Source organism: Gorilla gorilla, chromosome 13, assembly GCF_029281585.2.
Source record: "Gorilla gorilla gorilla isolate KB3781 chromosome 13, NHGRI_mGorGor1-v2.1_pri, whole genome shotgun sequence".
Classification (NCBI taxonomy): domain Eukaryota; kingdom Metazoa; phylum Chordata; class Mammalia; order Primates; family Hominidae; genus Gorilla; species Gorilla gorilla.
Genome location: NC_073237.2, coordinates 43,308,111 through 43,324,975, shown reverse-complemented (window position 1 = coordinate 43,324,975; position 16,865 = coordinate 43,308,111). Strand labels below are relative to the sequence as shown.

General features: G+C 37.6%; 1 protein-coding gene across 1 annotated transcript; it reads right to left on the bottom strand.

Annotated features, from left to right (window-relative positions):
- Positions 1–15,240: 15,240 nt before the first annotated feature.
- Positions 15,241–16,441, bottom strand: LOC101137485 (interferon omega-1). Its single transcript, XM_004047862.3, has one exon. It carries the CDS (start codon positions 16,177–16,179, stop codon positions 15,592–15,594), a length of 588 nt encoding a protein of 195 aa, XP_004047910.1. The 5' UTR covers positions 16,180–16,441; the 3' UTR covers positions 15,241–15,591.
- Between the last annotated feature and the right edge of the window lie 424 nt (positions 16,442–16,865).

Here is a 16,865-nt window from a genome sequence, read left to right as displayed (position 1 = left end):
CTATTTGTGCCAAGATACTTTAGATTTCAGCACAATGTACTATGTCTTTTAATATTATATCATTAATATTTGATAAACATCTTTAGTTTGTGTGTGAAGTGCCATAATTTTGTTTGTTCTTGATCCCCATTGAATGTCCGTTATGTTTTTAATACAGTTTTTAGGACAGATATAAGGATATTCTATTGCTCAAAGCTCAAAAATGTATTAATCCGTTGTACAATACTAAAAAAGAGTATCATATTTCAAGTCACCAAATCAACATTATTACAAATCAAATCAGAATTATTAGTTGAGTAGGCACAAATTTAGCATAACAATTTTTGAGGGAAATAATGGCTTGTTCACCATTTATATATCTGCCATCTTTGCTTCATTTCCATATTCTTGGCCAAGAGCATTTTTATGTCAATATATTGAAAAAATTTCATAAGGCAAGCCATACCCAGTTTTTAATTTTATTTCAATAAAAAGTCAACCAACCTTTCTTTCCATGGTTTTGTCATTATTCTCAATGAGAGCACACTTAAACGCATCTGTTTATCATAGGCAACGTCTACATATGTTTACAATTCAAAAGAAAGAATTTTTTCTTCCTTTTAAGTTTATTTTTAAATTGACAAAACAGTTTATATTTACCAGGTATAACATGTTGTTTTGAAATATATATGTTATGGAATGGACAAATTGAGTGCATTACCATAAGCATTACCTCACATACTTATGGTTTTTTGTAGTAAGAATGCTTAAAAAGTACTTTCTTGGCAATTTTCAAGAATATAATGCATTGTTACTAATGACTAACTGCAGTCACCATATTGTTCAATAGATCTTTTGGACTTATTCCTCCTATCTAACTGAAATTGTGTATCCTTTGATCAACATCTTCCCAATACTACACTCCTCCAGCCCCTGGTAACCACCACTCCACTCTCTACTACTATGAGTTTAACTTTTTAAGATTCCATATGTAGGCGAGATTATGCACTGTCTTTCTATGCCTTGCTTATATCAGTTAACATAGTGTCATCCAGATTCATTCATGTTGTCTCAAACGACAAAATTTCCTTCCTTTTTAAAATGGCAAATAGTATACCATTGTGTACATACTATTCATACATTCTCTTTATCTATTAATCTCTTCATTAACATTTAGGTTGTTTCCATATCTTGGCTATTGTGAGTAGTATTCCAATGAACATGGGAGTGCAGATATCTCCTTGACATACTGATTTCATTTCCTTTGGATATATTCTCACTTGTGGGATTGCTGGATCATATGGTTGTTCTATTTCTAATTTTTATAAAAGCATCAAAAGTAACAAACAATTATGAACAAATGTGATAGAAAATTTGCCAAGACTGTACGCTGGAAACTGTAAAATGTCTCTCAGAGAAAACAGAGAAGACATAAACAAATGGAGAGAGATACCATGTTAAAGGATTAAAAGACTCAATATTGTTAAGATATCAATTGTAATCAAATTGATCTGTAGACTCAATGCAATACCAATCAAAATTCCACCAGGCTTTTTGTATAGAAATTTAAAAATGGATTCTAATATTTATATGAAAATGTGTAGAACAAAAAACAACCAAAATAACATTTAAAAGAACACAAAATGTTGGAGGATTTATACTATCTGACTTCAGGAGTAAAGTAATCGAGGCAGTAAAGCATTAGAATAAAAAAACACAAATACATCAATGGAACAGACAGGAGTATGCACAAATAGAGCCACGCATATACTATTGATTGTTTTTTTCAACAAAATCACAAAGGATATTCAACCAAAAAGTTTGCAGATGACATGACTGTATATTTAGAAAACCCCTTTGTCTCAGCCCAAAATCTCCTTAAGCTGATACACAGCTTCAGCAAAGTCTCAGGATTCAAAATCAATGTGCAAAAATCACAAGCATTTCTGTACACCAACAACAGACAAACAGAGAGCCAAATCATGAGTGAACTCCCATTCACAATTGCTACAAAGAGAATAAGATACCCAGGAATACAACTTACAAGGGATGTGAAGAACCTCTTCAAGCAGAACTACAAACCACTGCTCAAGGAAATAAGACAGGATACGAATACATGGAAAAACATTCCATGCTCATGGATAGGAAGAATCAATATTGTCAAAATGGCCATATTGCCCCAAGTAATTTATAGATTCAATGCTATCTCCATCAAGCTACCATTGAGTTTCTTCACAGAATTGGAAAAAACTACTTTAAATTTCATATGGTACTAAAAAAGAGCCCGCATAGCCAAGACAATCCTAAGCAAAAAGAACAAAGCTGGAGGCATCACACTACCTGACTTCAAACTACACAACAAGGCTACAGTAACCAAAACAGCATGGTACCAAAACAGATATATAGACCAATGGAACAGAACAGAGGCCTCAGAAATAACTCCATACATCTATAGCCATCTGATCTTTGAGAAACCTGACAAAAACAAGAAATGGGGAAGGGATTCCCAATTGAATAAATGGGGTTGGGAAAACTGGCTAGCCATATGCAGAAAGATGAAACTGGATCCCTTCCTTACACCTTATACAAAAATTAACTCAAGATGGATTAAAGACTGAAATGTATGACCTAAAACCATAAAAACCTTAGAAGAAAACCTAGGCATTACCATTCAGGACATAGGCATGGGCAAGGACCTCATGACTAAAACACCAAAAGCAATGGCAACAAAAGCCAAAATAGACAAATGGAATCTAATTAAACTAAAGAGCCTCTGCACAGCAAAAGAAACTATCATGAGAGTGAACAGGCAACCTACAGAATGGGATAAAATTTTTGTAGTCTATCCATCTGACAAAGGGCTAATATCCACAATCTAAAAAGAATTCAAACAAATTTACAAGAAAAAAACAAACAACCCCATCAAAAAGTGGGCAAAGGATATGAACAGACACTTCTCAAAAGAAGACAATTATGCAGCCAACAAACATATGAAAAAAAGCTCATCATCACTGGTGATGATGCAGAGAAATGCAAATCAAAACCACAGTAACCACAATGAGATACCATCTCATGCCAGTTAGAATGGTGATCATTAAAAAGTCAGGAAACAACAGATGCTAGAGAGGATGTGGAGAAATAGGAATGCTTTTACCTTGTTGGTGGGACTGTAAATTAGTTCAACCATTGTGGAAGACAGTGTGGCATTTCCTCAAGGATCTAGAATTAGAAATACCATTTGACCCAGCAATCGCATTACTGGGTATATACCCAAAGGATTATAAATCATTCTACTACAAAGACACATGTACATGTATGTTTATTGCAGCACTGTTCACAATAGCAAAGACTTGGAACGAAGCCAAATGCCCATCAGTGATAGACTGGATAAAGAAAATGTGGCACATATACACCATGGAATACTATGCAGCCATAAAAAGGATGAGTTCATGTTCTTTGCAGGGACATGGATGAAGCTGGAAACCATCATTTTCAGCAAACTAACTTAAGAACATAAAACCAAATACTGCATGTTCTCACTCATAAGTGGGAGTTGAACAGTGAGAACACATGGACACAGAGAAGGGAACATCACACACTGGCGCCTGTCAAGGGGTGGGGGGCTAGGGGATGGATAGCATTAGGAGAAATACCTAATGTAGATGATGGGTTGATGGGTGCAGCAAACCACCATGGCATGTGTATACCTATGTAACAAACCTGCGTGTTCTGCACATGTACCCCAGAACTTAAAGGATAATAAAAAAAAGAAAAAAATAACTGAAGAAACAAATGGTGTTGGAAGAGATAGGCATCCCTATGCAAAGCAATAAATCTTGACCCACGCGTCATACCATATGAAAAAATTAACTCACAATATTGGTAACAAAACTAAGTATAAAACCTAAAACCGTACAATTTTGAGACTATTAAAAATTTTTTTACTTAGAAACACTAAAAGCACAATCTATGAAAAAATTGGTAAATTTCACTTAATCAAAATTTAAAAACTTATTTTTAAAAGGAGAGTTTTATTAAAATAAAAAGGGAAGGTAGAGTCTGGGAAAACTTTGTAAAACATTTATCTAACAAAGTACTTGTAACTAAAACCATAGAATGCTTATAACTTAACAAAGAAGGCACAAAAATGGACAAAAATATTTCAACAGACATTTTACCAAATAAGATACCCAGATGACAAACAAGAACACTGCAAAATGCTTAACATCATGAATAATTAGGAAAATTAAAATTAAAATCACAGTGAGATACCACTACTCACCAACTAGAATGACTGGACTGACTAAAATTTAGAAGACTGACCATATCAAGTATTGGCAAGGTTGTGGAGTGACTGGAACACTTACATCACTAATGGAGATAAAAATGGGGCAGCCACTTCGGAAAAGTGTTTGGAAGTTTCTGAAATACTCCTACTATGAGACAAAGACATCCCACCTATAGGTTTTACTGCAGAAATATGCCCATGCAAAGACTTGTACAAGAAAGTTTACAGCAACTTTATTTGTGAAATCAAAAATTGTAAACAACTAATCCATAAAATATCCATAAAAAAGTAAAGAGAAAGGCAAATTGTGGTGTATTCATACAATGGAATATGATATACCCATAAAATGAATGAACTATTGATGAACACAATAACATGGATGAATCTTACTTAGGTTGAATGAAGGAAGCCAGACAAAAGAGTCCCTATTGTATTGCTCCACTTATATATCTGTTTTAGTCACTTGGCATGTATAACAAAATAAACAGTGTGGCCTAAATAACAGACATTTATTTCTCACAGTTCTGGAGGCTGGGGAAGTCGAGGATGAAGGTGTTGGCCAATGCAGTTTCTAGTGAGGGCTCTCTTTCTGGCTTGCGGACAGCCACCTTCTCACTGTGTCTTCTCATGGCAGAGAAAAAGCTCCAATGTCTCTTCCTCTTCTTATGAAGGCGTGAATCCCATCCTCCACCCTCATGGCCTCATCTAAACTAATTACCACCCAAAAGCATACCACCTAATACCAACACGTTAGGCAGCAGGATTTGAACAAATGAATTTTGGGGAGACACTCAGCCCATAACTATAGCATTCTATGAAATGGAAGCTAATCTACAATGGCAGAAATCAGATCAGTGGTGGCCTAAAGATGGGGAGGGAAAAGTTAGGGAAGCATTTAAAAAGAGCCCTGGAGAATTTTTAAGGATGGTAAATATTTTCTTTTTTTGTTTGTAGTGATAGTTACATGGGCATATCCATATGTTAAAATATCTAATTGCATGATTTTCAAATATGCAGTTTATGGTATGTCATTTTTTTTAATCAATTAAAGCTGGAAAATGGAAAAGGGAACACACTGCAGTTATGCTGTGCCTTTGCTCAAGCTGTTTTCTCTGCAGGAATGCAGTTCTGCTCTATGTATACCTGGAAATTGCTCCTCACCCCTGTGAAAAGCCCACATCCTGGACAAAGTTCTTCACTGTCAGTAGTGAGCTCCTGGAGCCTGTTCCACAGGCTGTTTTTGACTCACCAATTATCCTGCATTCAAATTAATATGCATGTGTCCTGTCTTCTCCCAAGAGACTGAGAACACCTTCAAGTTGAGTATATTACCTGATTTATCACAGAGTAGATATCAGCAGTTGATTTTGATGGCTGTCACTTGGTCCTCACCATGACAGTGCCACGGTTGCCAAATTAGAGTGCATGAGAGACCCTCTGGCTCTCCTGGCACCCAATTTGCCTATTGGTAGATTCCACAGGGGAATAGGAATTATTAGCAAGAACAATATGTTACTGTGACTTAAATTATTACCTGGTAATTTAGGCATAATCACCTGAAACCCATATCTTTTAGAAGCTAAAGATTACACAGAGAACAGCTAACAAATTAAGGAAAAAGGATCTCAGGCTGCAATGCCTGATTCAGGGAATGGGTTGTCTGTATAAATATGGCTACATAGTATCTGACAGCTCCTTGGAGAGTGGATAAATGAGTGGTCAGATAGCTTATTCATCACACTAATATATATACATATTTATGACATGCTGTAAGGTTGAAGTTGGAAAGCAGGAAGTCCCAGAGAAAAGCGGCAGGATCCAGAGACCAGAGGCATGGTAGGATCTGCTAGGATGGAGAGTATGGAGGGGCTGTCTGCTCCCTTTCCACTTTTTTGTCTCCTCCTCCACTCTTAGGAACACTCTGGGATCATAGTATAACTTTGTGGTGCTGACCTGGGACTGTATATGAAACCACGTATTCTCTGTGTCCAGTTACTGAGGCAGCAACACACTTCAGATCATGAGGAACTTTAGGTTCTTCTGCATTTTATTTAGTACTGGGGCTTTGGTTCCATCTTTTAGTTTTGTGTGCAGTTAGGATCTTCTTACTGTCATGTAAATACACTCAGTGGAGTCCATATTTACCAACATTTGAAAAAATCTGAAATATCAGTCTGGTAAAGGAACCCTAGGTTCAGTCCAAAAAATAAATGGACTCTTATATTCTCTTTCTCTCTCTCTGCTTTTCTAAATTAATTATCAGAATACAGAGAGTTTTTGCATAGGAAGTCTCAGGAGGGATTGGGAAATCATCAGCATAGAACAGAATGGTCAGGATGAGGGATACAGCGAGAACTAAGACTTCAATCCATTGTTCACAGACTGTCTACCTGGGCGTGGTACATGGCTCCAGAATAAAGTTTTAGACCACAGATGCAGAGGCTGTGGATTGGTCTATTAAGGCACCCAAAGAGAACAGGCCCCAAGGCCTTGTTCATCAGCCTCTTTCCCAGCTCAGGTGTCTCTAGACCAAGCCTCTTCTTTGTCCCAGGGCCAACATGGAGAGCAATGCTGAGCCTCTGAAAGTCTCCAGAGAGTACTCAACATGTCCTCAGGAAGTCCTATTACATGGAACACACGCAATCCTGAAGATCTGAGATTCCTTGCCTTTCTTCAGCAGAGGACTAGTGTCTGAAATATTTTTCTAAAAAAGTGCGGAATTCCATTCTGTATTTTAGTTTCTCAGAGAAGGTTAGAAAAAATGTTCTTATCCAGATCAAAATGATTAACATGGAAATAACACAGATCTTAAAAATCAATGTACAGAATAACATTATTTACCATAAGTTGCTGCAAAAGTAATTGCCATTAAAAATAATGGCAAAAATGGCAATTACTTTTGCACCAACCTAATGATAATGAATATCTGCTGATATTTTAGAAAGAGGGGAGTGAAATTATCTTACCAGGTAATTTTTTTTTCTTGTCTTTCAGTATAAACACAGAGGCAGGAAGAGAACCATGTCTGGAGCTTTCAAGGGTGATGATCTGCTATTGAATGCCAGGCTTTCCCCAGGTTAATCTTAATATCTCTCTTCTATGAGGTCACAGGTCTACAATCATAAAATAGATCAGTTATTGGAATCATTCACTCTCAGAAAATAATGATCTTGGAAGGGAGCCTTTTACGAAGACCATCAGGCCTGGGACATTTCTCCTAATATCTATTCTGCCTATCCATGGGAATCGAACAATGATTGAGTTGGGCCAGGGGTCTTGCCAACTTGCTGGTCGTGGGAGATGTAGTGAAAGGACTGTTGGATTTGGAGGCAATATTTCTGGGTCCTGCTTTTGGATATTTTCCAAGTTAACTTCCTTAAGTTTCAAATTCCTTGTTTCAGAGATTGCCAACCTACAAACCTCATGGGTTTTTGTTATGATCACTTGGTACAGTGTATGCGAAAGTGCTTTAAACTGACCTAGCTCTCTATATATGTGAACCTTACTATTATTGTCCTTGGAACTTTGACTTGAATCCTAAATCGTGGGCATTCAGATTCCGATCTTAAAAGATTTTATTCCCAATGGAGCACTCTACTCAGCTTCCTACAAGATTCTGCCTTCACCTGATGTACTCAGGCTCCTTCCTTCTCTGTTTGGAGAACTCATTGCAAAGATGATGAAGAGGCATTCAGACCTACTTTCTCCTCAGAAAATGTGATTAGACTCCTTCATTATTCCAGACATCTCTCTTCCTAGGTTGCCTGTGGAAATCTGGGACCTGAGTGAAGCCTGGAGTTGACCTGAGAGGGAGAACCCATAGACAAAGTGATGTGAGGTCAAGCCTTAGAGTGAGGGAAAAAGAGTGTCATGAAGTCAGAAATGTGGAAGAATATGACCCCTGCCGGGCCCGTCTATCCTGTCCTGCTTCTGAATGTATGTTGCACTTCTTCTCTCTTGCGGGCACCTGCAAAAGCTTCCTTTGCAGAGTAGCTTCCTGAAGGATTTATGCAAGATCCTTAATCTGAGGAGTGAGTTAGAGCAACCACAAAAGCAGACATCATGTTGCTCCTGAAGCCAGGGGAAGATACATATCTTGTGATGTCACCTTTGGGAGTCACTGAGTTGTAGCTCCCTCTGGCCTCTTTACTTCTTGCCTCCACCTACTGACTGGACCTTATCACCCACTTACTTTTTTCTTCTTAGCCGTATAACCATTGGATTCCCTTCCTCAGTAAGAGCCTCCTTTGTCACTGGATCCTATATTGTCAGGACCATCTTAAACCCCTACAACTTATCTTTTTCCTTCCACACCCAGAGCACACTCAGATACCAAACTCTATTTCTAACCCAGACCCCATTTATCTTTGGATACCGCCTCCTTACTTGGCCCCACCTCATCCTATCCTTCCACTTTCAGGATCTCAACCACTCCCCTAATCTGACACACTTCAAGTATCCAGTGGTTCAGTTCACTGTCCTCCATCTTTCATGGTTCCAAGTGAGGGTCCCCAAAATGTTTCAGCTATGTGAAGCCCTGGATAATGGCCTCTGGCATGACTTCAGAAACACAGCCAGAGATCCATCAGGCTGTTCTTCACCCTGCCCACTCTCTGTCTCTGGGACCATGTTTCTTTCAGGTCAACCAGAATGTCCTCCTGCATTCCCCATTGCCTGCAAAATTTATCTCAAAGAAATGTTTCCACTAAATCAGAGAAAATTAATTGGTTTTCATTTACCACATCCTCCAAAGTAGGTTGTCTCTATTATAAGTAGCCTATCTATATTTCCCTATATATTTGTTTTTTTCTGAAAAGAAAAGTGGCCTTTTCTTCAGCCATATTTAGGAAAGGTTTAGGGTTAGCCAGGAGCTTGGGCTCAGAAAACCAAATGAGTCAACCTCAGACCAAGTTGAGAGCCAGTTTTGACTTTTTGAAGGTTATCAGGGCTAGGGAGGGATGCTGACAGTGACATAGCACACCGGACATCATTTTGGGTTTCTTTATTTGCATTTTGACTATATCTCAGTTTAAAAAGCTTATTAATATAATATTGCCATTAAAACACAACAAAAATACAAATACCCAGGGGCTTTAAAAATGAGATAAAATGAGAAAATCTACTAATCCTCCCCTCGATAAGGACCATGTAATAATATAACATTATACAGTCATGGGATGGAGTAGTTGGGGTTAAGCAGGCATCATAGAGCCAAAAGTTTCCTATTCAGCCTGTAAAAACAGTAGGAGACAAGACACTTCATATGTCCAAAAAATGGCATTAGACCTTTGCAGCCCTAAGTTCAGAAGGATAGGGATAAATCTCCATGACTTTGAATCTTTTGATGGCGAATAGCTTCTACTTGCCCCCAGATCTCCCCTCTATTCTTGACATAGGATGTGAGATGAGCACTGCTTCCAACAATTCTTTTCTTGGCCTTAATGAAAAAGTAGAGCTGACCCCAAATCTACTGGCTCTGTACAGGTGGTGAGGAGGATGAGAGGAAGGAGAGGAGGCCCAAGAAAAGGCAGAATAGATAAAGGTTTTAGAAAATCTGGGGTAGAAGGAGAACACACTATCAGACTCTGGAAAAATCTTCATATGTCTTCCTATTTCCTCACACTCCTTGAGAAAGAAATCTCCACATATCTTCAAGTGGCCCTCATATCAGTAGAAAAGAACTGGTTTCAAAGCTAGGGACATGAAAATTGGGTCACATTGATATACCTCTCAACCTCCACAAGACAGCCCACATCTGAAAGGATTCAGGGATAAAAATATTTTCCTGAAAACAGTGGTATTTGTTAGAAAAACTACCCCCAATGGACACAGAACTGATTGAACTTTAGGGGGGAGGTGGTGTTTGTGTGATATTGCTGAGGTGGTTAGTGCTGGAGTTGATGTGGCAAAGCCAAGGCACAAAATAAGTGATCCGCTGTGGGTTTATTTAGACACAGATTTTGAATTCAATAATGAATTGTCCCCATTGAGTTTCTCCAAGGGAAACCCCTTCTCTTGGAGACTATATGGTGCCTAGCTTGATGACATCATTGCAGGGCAAGATATCATATAGCAATCAGGAAGGGAATGTTTATGAGGCAGCCACCCAATGGCTGCAGATAAATGAGGCACAGTGAGGAAAGTGGAGGTTGGGGGAGCAGGAAAGAGGAAGAACAAGTGAAGAGGGGAGGAATGACCCACTGAGTTGGAAGGAATGATAATGCCGTCATTGTTCTTAGTCAAGACATCTCCCTCTTTCTCTCCTGACACACACAACCTGGCTCAGGCTCCACATGCTTACAACTGATGAGGGCGCTGTAGAGCACATTGGTGCTATCCTGTCAAAACTATGTGGGTGCCCTTTGAACAGAAAGATGTCTGCAGGACATTTGCAGTCTCATTTTGGGTAAGTCACTTTGGTGCCCTTTTTCCAGGAGTTCTTTATGAAAATATACAGTGTGAGAATACAGTGTGAATGTTTGGCCCTTTAGGGTTGAAGGACTCCTTTGAACTTCATGTCCTTGGTAGAGATGTATAAAATCTCCTTTGGGCACACCCAGAGCTCATGCCCTACAGGTAGATCTTGCAACTTCTGGTTAAGATGCAGTGTTTCTAGGGCTCACCTTAGACCCCTACTCAAACCATGAAAGTCAATGTGAACAAAGTTGCCATGTAAGTTCACATCCATGTCATTCAGGTCAATGCTATTGAAATGCTGAATGGAGTAGCTCTTAGGGAAAAAAAAGCCCCAGATAAGTCATTAGGGTATTGCAAATTAAAGCAATAAATTTATCATTATACATATATAAGGATAGCTAAAATTAAAAAAACTGACAATACTAATTATTGTCAATTGCAGAGCAACAAAACACATACTCATTACTGGTGGACGTACAAGATGTCCAGTCACATTGGAAGACATCCTAGCAGTTTCTTACAAAATTAAACAGTTTTACCATAGGAAGCAACAATTGGGCTCCTAAGTATTTACCCAACTGCTTTGAAAACATGTCCAAAAAATTTTGCTCATAAATGTTTACATTATCTTTGTTAATAATTGCCCAAACTTTAAAGCAACCAAGATGTCCGTCAATAGGTCAATTAATAAAAATGGTGCGATACCCATGCAATATAATAACATTAAATGATTAAAAGAAATAAGCCATCAAGCCATAAAAACACTTTAAATGCATACTGCTTAGTGAAAGAAGCCATCCTGAAAAGGACACATGATTCCAAGTGTATGACATTATGGAAAAGGCAACAAAATCATGATGGTAAAAAGCTCAGTGTAGCCAAGAGTTTGGAGAGAGCATGTGTGTGGTGAATGGATGAAAGTACATTTTTTAAGGCAGTGAAGCTATTCTGTATTATCCTATAATGGTGGATATATGTCACTATGCCTTTGTAAAAGCCTATAAAACTTTATAGCATGAGTAGTGGACCTTACTGTACCCAAATTTAAAAAATCAGTTCAGAGGTTGGGAGATTCTAAGATGAATGTAGAATTTAACAAAACAATTTAAAATGAATTACAAATGTAGGAAACAATCCCACTGAAGGGGGATAAGGTAAAAGTTGCTGACCTATGTAATTTTGAAAATAAGTGGCATCTGTAAGTTTAAAAGCCAAACAGTGTGTTTATAAACACTGTACTCTAGTTAATAAAGTTGTTTCCTGCAAGGAGGTGGATTAAGATTTTTGATAATGCTATATATGTTGAAATATTAAGTAAATTGAATTATTTAAGTAAATTGATGTCAAGTGGCAGGAGTAGGTTTCTAGCCTTAGCTAGCTTAACCAGAAAAATTAAATGTATTAAAGTGTCAGTAATAAAAAAGTATAACAATGAAGAAAGTTTACTAATTATAGTTATAAGGCAAATAATCTCAAAAAACATTGTATTATCAGTGGTAATTATACTTATGGTAATTGTTACCAAACCCAGATCAGGCTGCTCACCTCTCAGAAAGCCAAACATGAGAGATAAGAATTGGTGGGAGAAAAAGCAGGTTTGTTTGGAAAGCCAGCAAAACTAGCATTTTAAAATACCATCTTAAATTGTTCAGTCTGGATGGAGGGGAATATAGGGAAGTAGAGGGGACTGGTATCAACAGGTGACCGAGGACTGCAAACAACTGGGTGCCAGCAATGGCCCTGGGAAGTTGGGGACAACTTTGTCCTTGATCAAGTCACGATGCTTCCATAAATCTTTAACAAAACATAGTTGCTTACATACTTCCCTTTTAATCTCATAGTTAGTTTCAAAAACTACATGATTGCTATTTTTGCACATTATCTCAGTGCTCTGAAATTATCCTAGCCTATGTGCAGGAATGGATAAAGGCCTCTTAAATAAAAATGAAGTTAGTTATGTTATAGTTCTTTTGCTGTTTTACTGTTACAGTGTCAGTTGTTAATAAAAAATAAAAGAAAATTTTAATAAAATATTCTAGGAATATCACCTGACACTCTAACAAAAAGCAAGTTATATTACCATTTGTATCACATGTTTGAAAAATTCTGATGGACTCTACAATAGTAGGATGAATAGAGTTAATAATTATAAGATTTTGTTTTGTTTTGTTTTTAAGACACTCCGTCTCACTCTGTTGCCCCGGGGGGAGTGTAGTGGTACAGTCTCTGCTCACTGCAACCTCCACTTCTTAGGCTCAAGCAATCCTCTCACCTCAGCTGTCTGAGTAGCTGGGACTACAGGTGCGCACCACAATGCCCAGCTAATTTTTGTATTTTTTGTAGAGGTGGGATTTTGCTATGTTGCCCTGCTGGTCTTGAACTCATGAGCTCAAGCAATCTTCCCGTCTCGGCCTCTGAAAGTGCTGGGCTTGCAGGCTGAGCCACTGCACCTGGCCGGGTTTTTGAGTGTCCTCATCACAAAGAAATGGTAAATGTTTAAGGTGATGGATGTACTACTTACCCTGATTTGATCATTACAATGCATACATATATGGAAACATAACTTTGTACCCCATAAACATTATTATTAAGTGTTCATTGTAAATTTCAAAAAGAAATTTAAAAGAATTGAATATAAAAACAGATTTACATGAGAGGGAACTGAATATACGTCAAGTCAAAATTAGAATTCAATTAGAGAGAGGCTTAGTTTTCCATGCTAGACATTCCATAATTTAAATAAAAAAGGAATTGTCCAGATCTTTGAATACAGGTAAAGTTAAAAACAAGTGTCCATCACAAGAACATGGCTACAATTTTTAGAAAATGTATATCTCAGTGATTAGAAATCATAAGATCATAAACAAATAATGTATATGACAACATAAAATATAGAGAAATGTACATCTCAGTGATTAGAAATCATATCATAAACAAATAAGGTATATGACCAACATAAAATATAGAGTAAATAAATAACAGAATAAAATGAAATCTGATTGTAAAATTTGATAGAAAAAAAGAATATTAACGAGCAAATAGGTAACCGTTGAAGCTTATTACAAAATAATATTAGAACACTGATAGATTACTATTTTATTCAAATAAGCAATTAATTAAATCAAATATTCAAATGTTCACATGTTTTGTACCAATATATTCGTTCTCTGAAAATAACTTTTTTTTTTTTTTGAGACGGAGTCTCCCTCTGTCGCCAGGCTGGAGTGCAGTGACGCCATCTTGGCTCACTGCAACCTCCGCCTCCTGGGTTCAAGTGATTCTCCTGCCTCAGCCTCCTGAGTAGCTAGGACCACCACGCCACCACGCCCAGCTAATTTTTGCATTTTCTTTTTAGTAGAGACGGGGTTTCATCATGTTGGCCAGGATGGTCCCTATCTCCCGACCTTGCGATCAGCCTGCCTCGGCCTTCCAAAGCGCTGAGATTACAGGCATGAACTACTGCGCCCGCCCTCTGAAAATAATTCTTTAAAAACATATGGCAAAAAACATGAAAAAAAATACAAGAAACATTAATCCACATTCTTCTCTAGATGCCACCTTATTTCCTTTTTCCACTTGACAAACTTCCCCAAATAATTTTCTATACGCAGTATTCTTAATTTCTCTTTTTTGTGTTTCCTCTTCAACTTACTCCAATCGTGTTTCTATCCCATTCATTCTACTAAACCAGATCCTCCTAAGGTCATCAATGGAGTCTGTTTCCAGGTTCACTAGGACAGCTCAGCCCTCACCTTCCCTGAAAGTACCACTGTCTTCCCCTCATTAGACTCTCCCTCAATCTTTCCCATTTCTCTTTCTAACTGCACTGGCAATTTTACCTCAGGCTCCTTTACAGATTCTCCTTCTCTGCTGTACCTTTGAGTGCTGAGGGTCTGCAGGACAAGGTTATGTCCTCATCTCATTGTCTCCTGTGTTTGTAAGTGACTACATTCATTCCTATGTCCTTGTTACCACACATGCAATAAAGAATCTTAAATTAATACCTTTGCCCATGGGATTTGTTGTTCACTCTAGACCCGTATTCCCAATTGCCAATAAGATTTCTGCAATTTCATGTCTCCCAGGCACCTCAGAAAGGACATCTAATATTTTTCTTTCTCAACATCATTTGCACCTAAAGCTTCTAGTAGGAGAACATCATTTTCTTTTACTTATCTTTGTAGTGTTTCATATAAGCGAAATTGGTACATCTTTACTGTTTGTTTTCCTGTAAGAATGAAAGCTCTTCAACACGGAAAGAAACTGTGTTTATTCACCTGTATTTCTTTTTTAAAATAACTTTTTAATTTTTGTGGGTACATAGTAAGTGTATATATTTATTGGTTACATGAGATATTTTGATACAGTCATGCAGTGAGTACACCTGCATTGCTTGACATCAATTCCAAAATATGCCACTTTGATACTCACTTTATACATATTATGTAAATGGAATGAATGAATAGGTAAGTGTATATTACCATCCATTCCTTGATTTGGTTCAGAAAACTAGTGTTTGGATTTTGGTTTTCGAATAAATAACTTCAAGAAGTTTTGTTTGAAAATAATTTAATAAATAACAAAATACAATATTTAACCAAATGGAAAGCTGAACATGTTTTGTAATCTTAATACAATGTAAAGGCAAACATTTGTTATATAAGAATATAAATAGTATAAATATGATAAAATGTAAGAATAAATAAATGAGTAAAAATAAATAACATCTTAGGGACTGATGCCCCTGAACCTAAGTCTTTTTAACATATACTGGCTTAATATACCGACAAAGTATTTGCAGAATTAATTCAATCAATTCTGTGATTAAAGCAGAAATAACAGTCTTTTGAATTGACCAGAGTCACATGTGCAAGTGCTATATGGCAAATTAATCAATGAGAATCATTTCAAGATGAGCCCAGGTCTCTATCTTTACTTCTCAGTCTTTCTTGCATGTTTGTTGATAAGAACAAGGATTTCATGATTTCCATTCTGACAACTTCCCAGGCACAGTCGCTGTATTTCTTCTCCTTCAGGTAGACACGGATTCCCTGGAAGTACCTCCTCAAGGTCAGTGCAGGGCTCCTAATTGTCCCAGCAGATTCTCCTTCTCCCATTACCTGCAGCAAGCAGGTCTCCAGGTGTTGCAGTTGCTGATGAAGTCCAGTGTGGAGTTGGTCTAGGAGGGTCATGTTCCAGGCAGCAGAGGAGCGCTCTGTGTGGAAGAGGCTGAAGATCTGCTGCAGCATCTCATGGAGGACAGACATGACCTGGGCCTTCTGCAACTGGCTCCCTTTTACCATCTCCTGGGGGAACCTGAAGTCTCTTCTGTCCTTGAGACACAAGAAAGGGGAGATTCTCCTCATTTGGTGCAGAAGCACCAAGGTGTTCCTGCTAAGTAGGCCATGGTTCTGAGGCAGATCACAGCCCAGAGATCCAACAGGGCTATAGCTGGTCATCACTAGGGCTGCCAGTAGAGGGAACAGGAGGGCCATTGGGAAATGAGGATGCTCCTGGCTTTACTGAGCTGGGGTATGGCTGAACCTTGGACCCTAGGTTTTCTGAAGACATTCCTTGTATGCATGGCTTTTAATAGGAAACAAATGGTTTTCATTTTCTGAACATTTCTCTGTACTTTCAGTTTCTTTTACTGTTTTCATTTGTGTGTTCTCCCTATGACCTTAAGAGGATGACAACAATCTATTAATTTTGCATTAGACTTCAGCTAAACTCCAGTAAACTTCAGCTGTGTCAATACAAATGAATGCTTAATCAAATCAAAAACGTCTGGGTACTAAAGTCATAAGTGTATATACTATATGCATGTAAATAATCAGACACACACTACACTAACTTTATATATATATTATATATTTATATATACACTAATGAATATATGTATATATGTGTATATATAATATATATTCATATATATATATGAAAAAATCATTTTCTCTGTTCTAGAAGCAAAATTTTAACCCTTATTCTAGCCTCCATTTTTACCCTCCTTACTTTATGTAGGAAGTCAGGCCCTATAGGTTTCTATATTTGCTTCAGGTTTACCAGATCATCTGCAGCAAATAAGCTCTTTAGAACCAAGAACAGCATTTTGCTGTTGTTTGTTTGTTTGTTTTTTAGAGATGGGGTCTTAATCCATCACCCAGGTTAGAGTGTGGTGGCA

What these genes read in the sequence shown, in the direction of transcription:
- LOC101137485 (XM_004047862.3), bottom strand. Translation starts at nt 16,179, where the DNA reads ATGGCCCTCCTGTTCCCTCTACTGGCAGCCCTAGTGATGACCAGCTAT.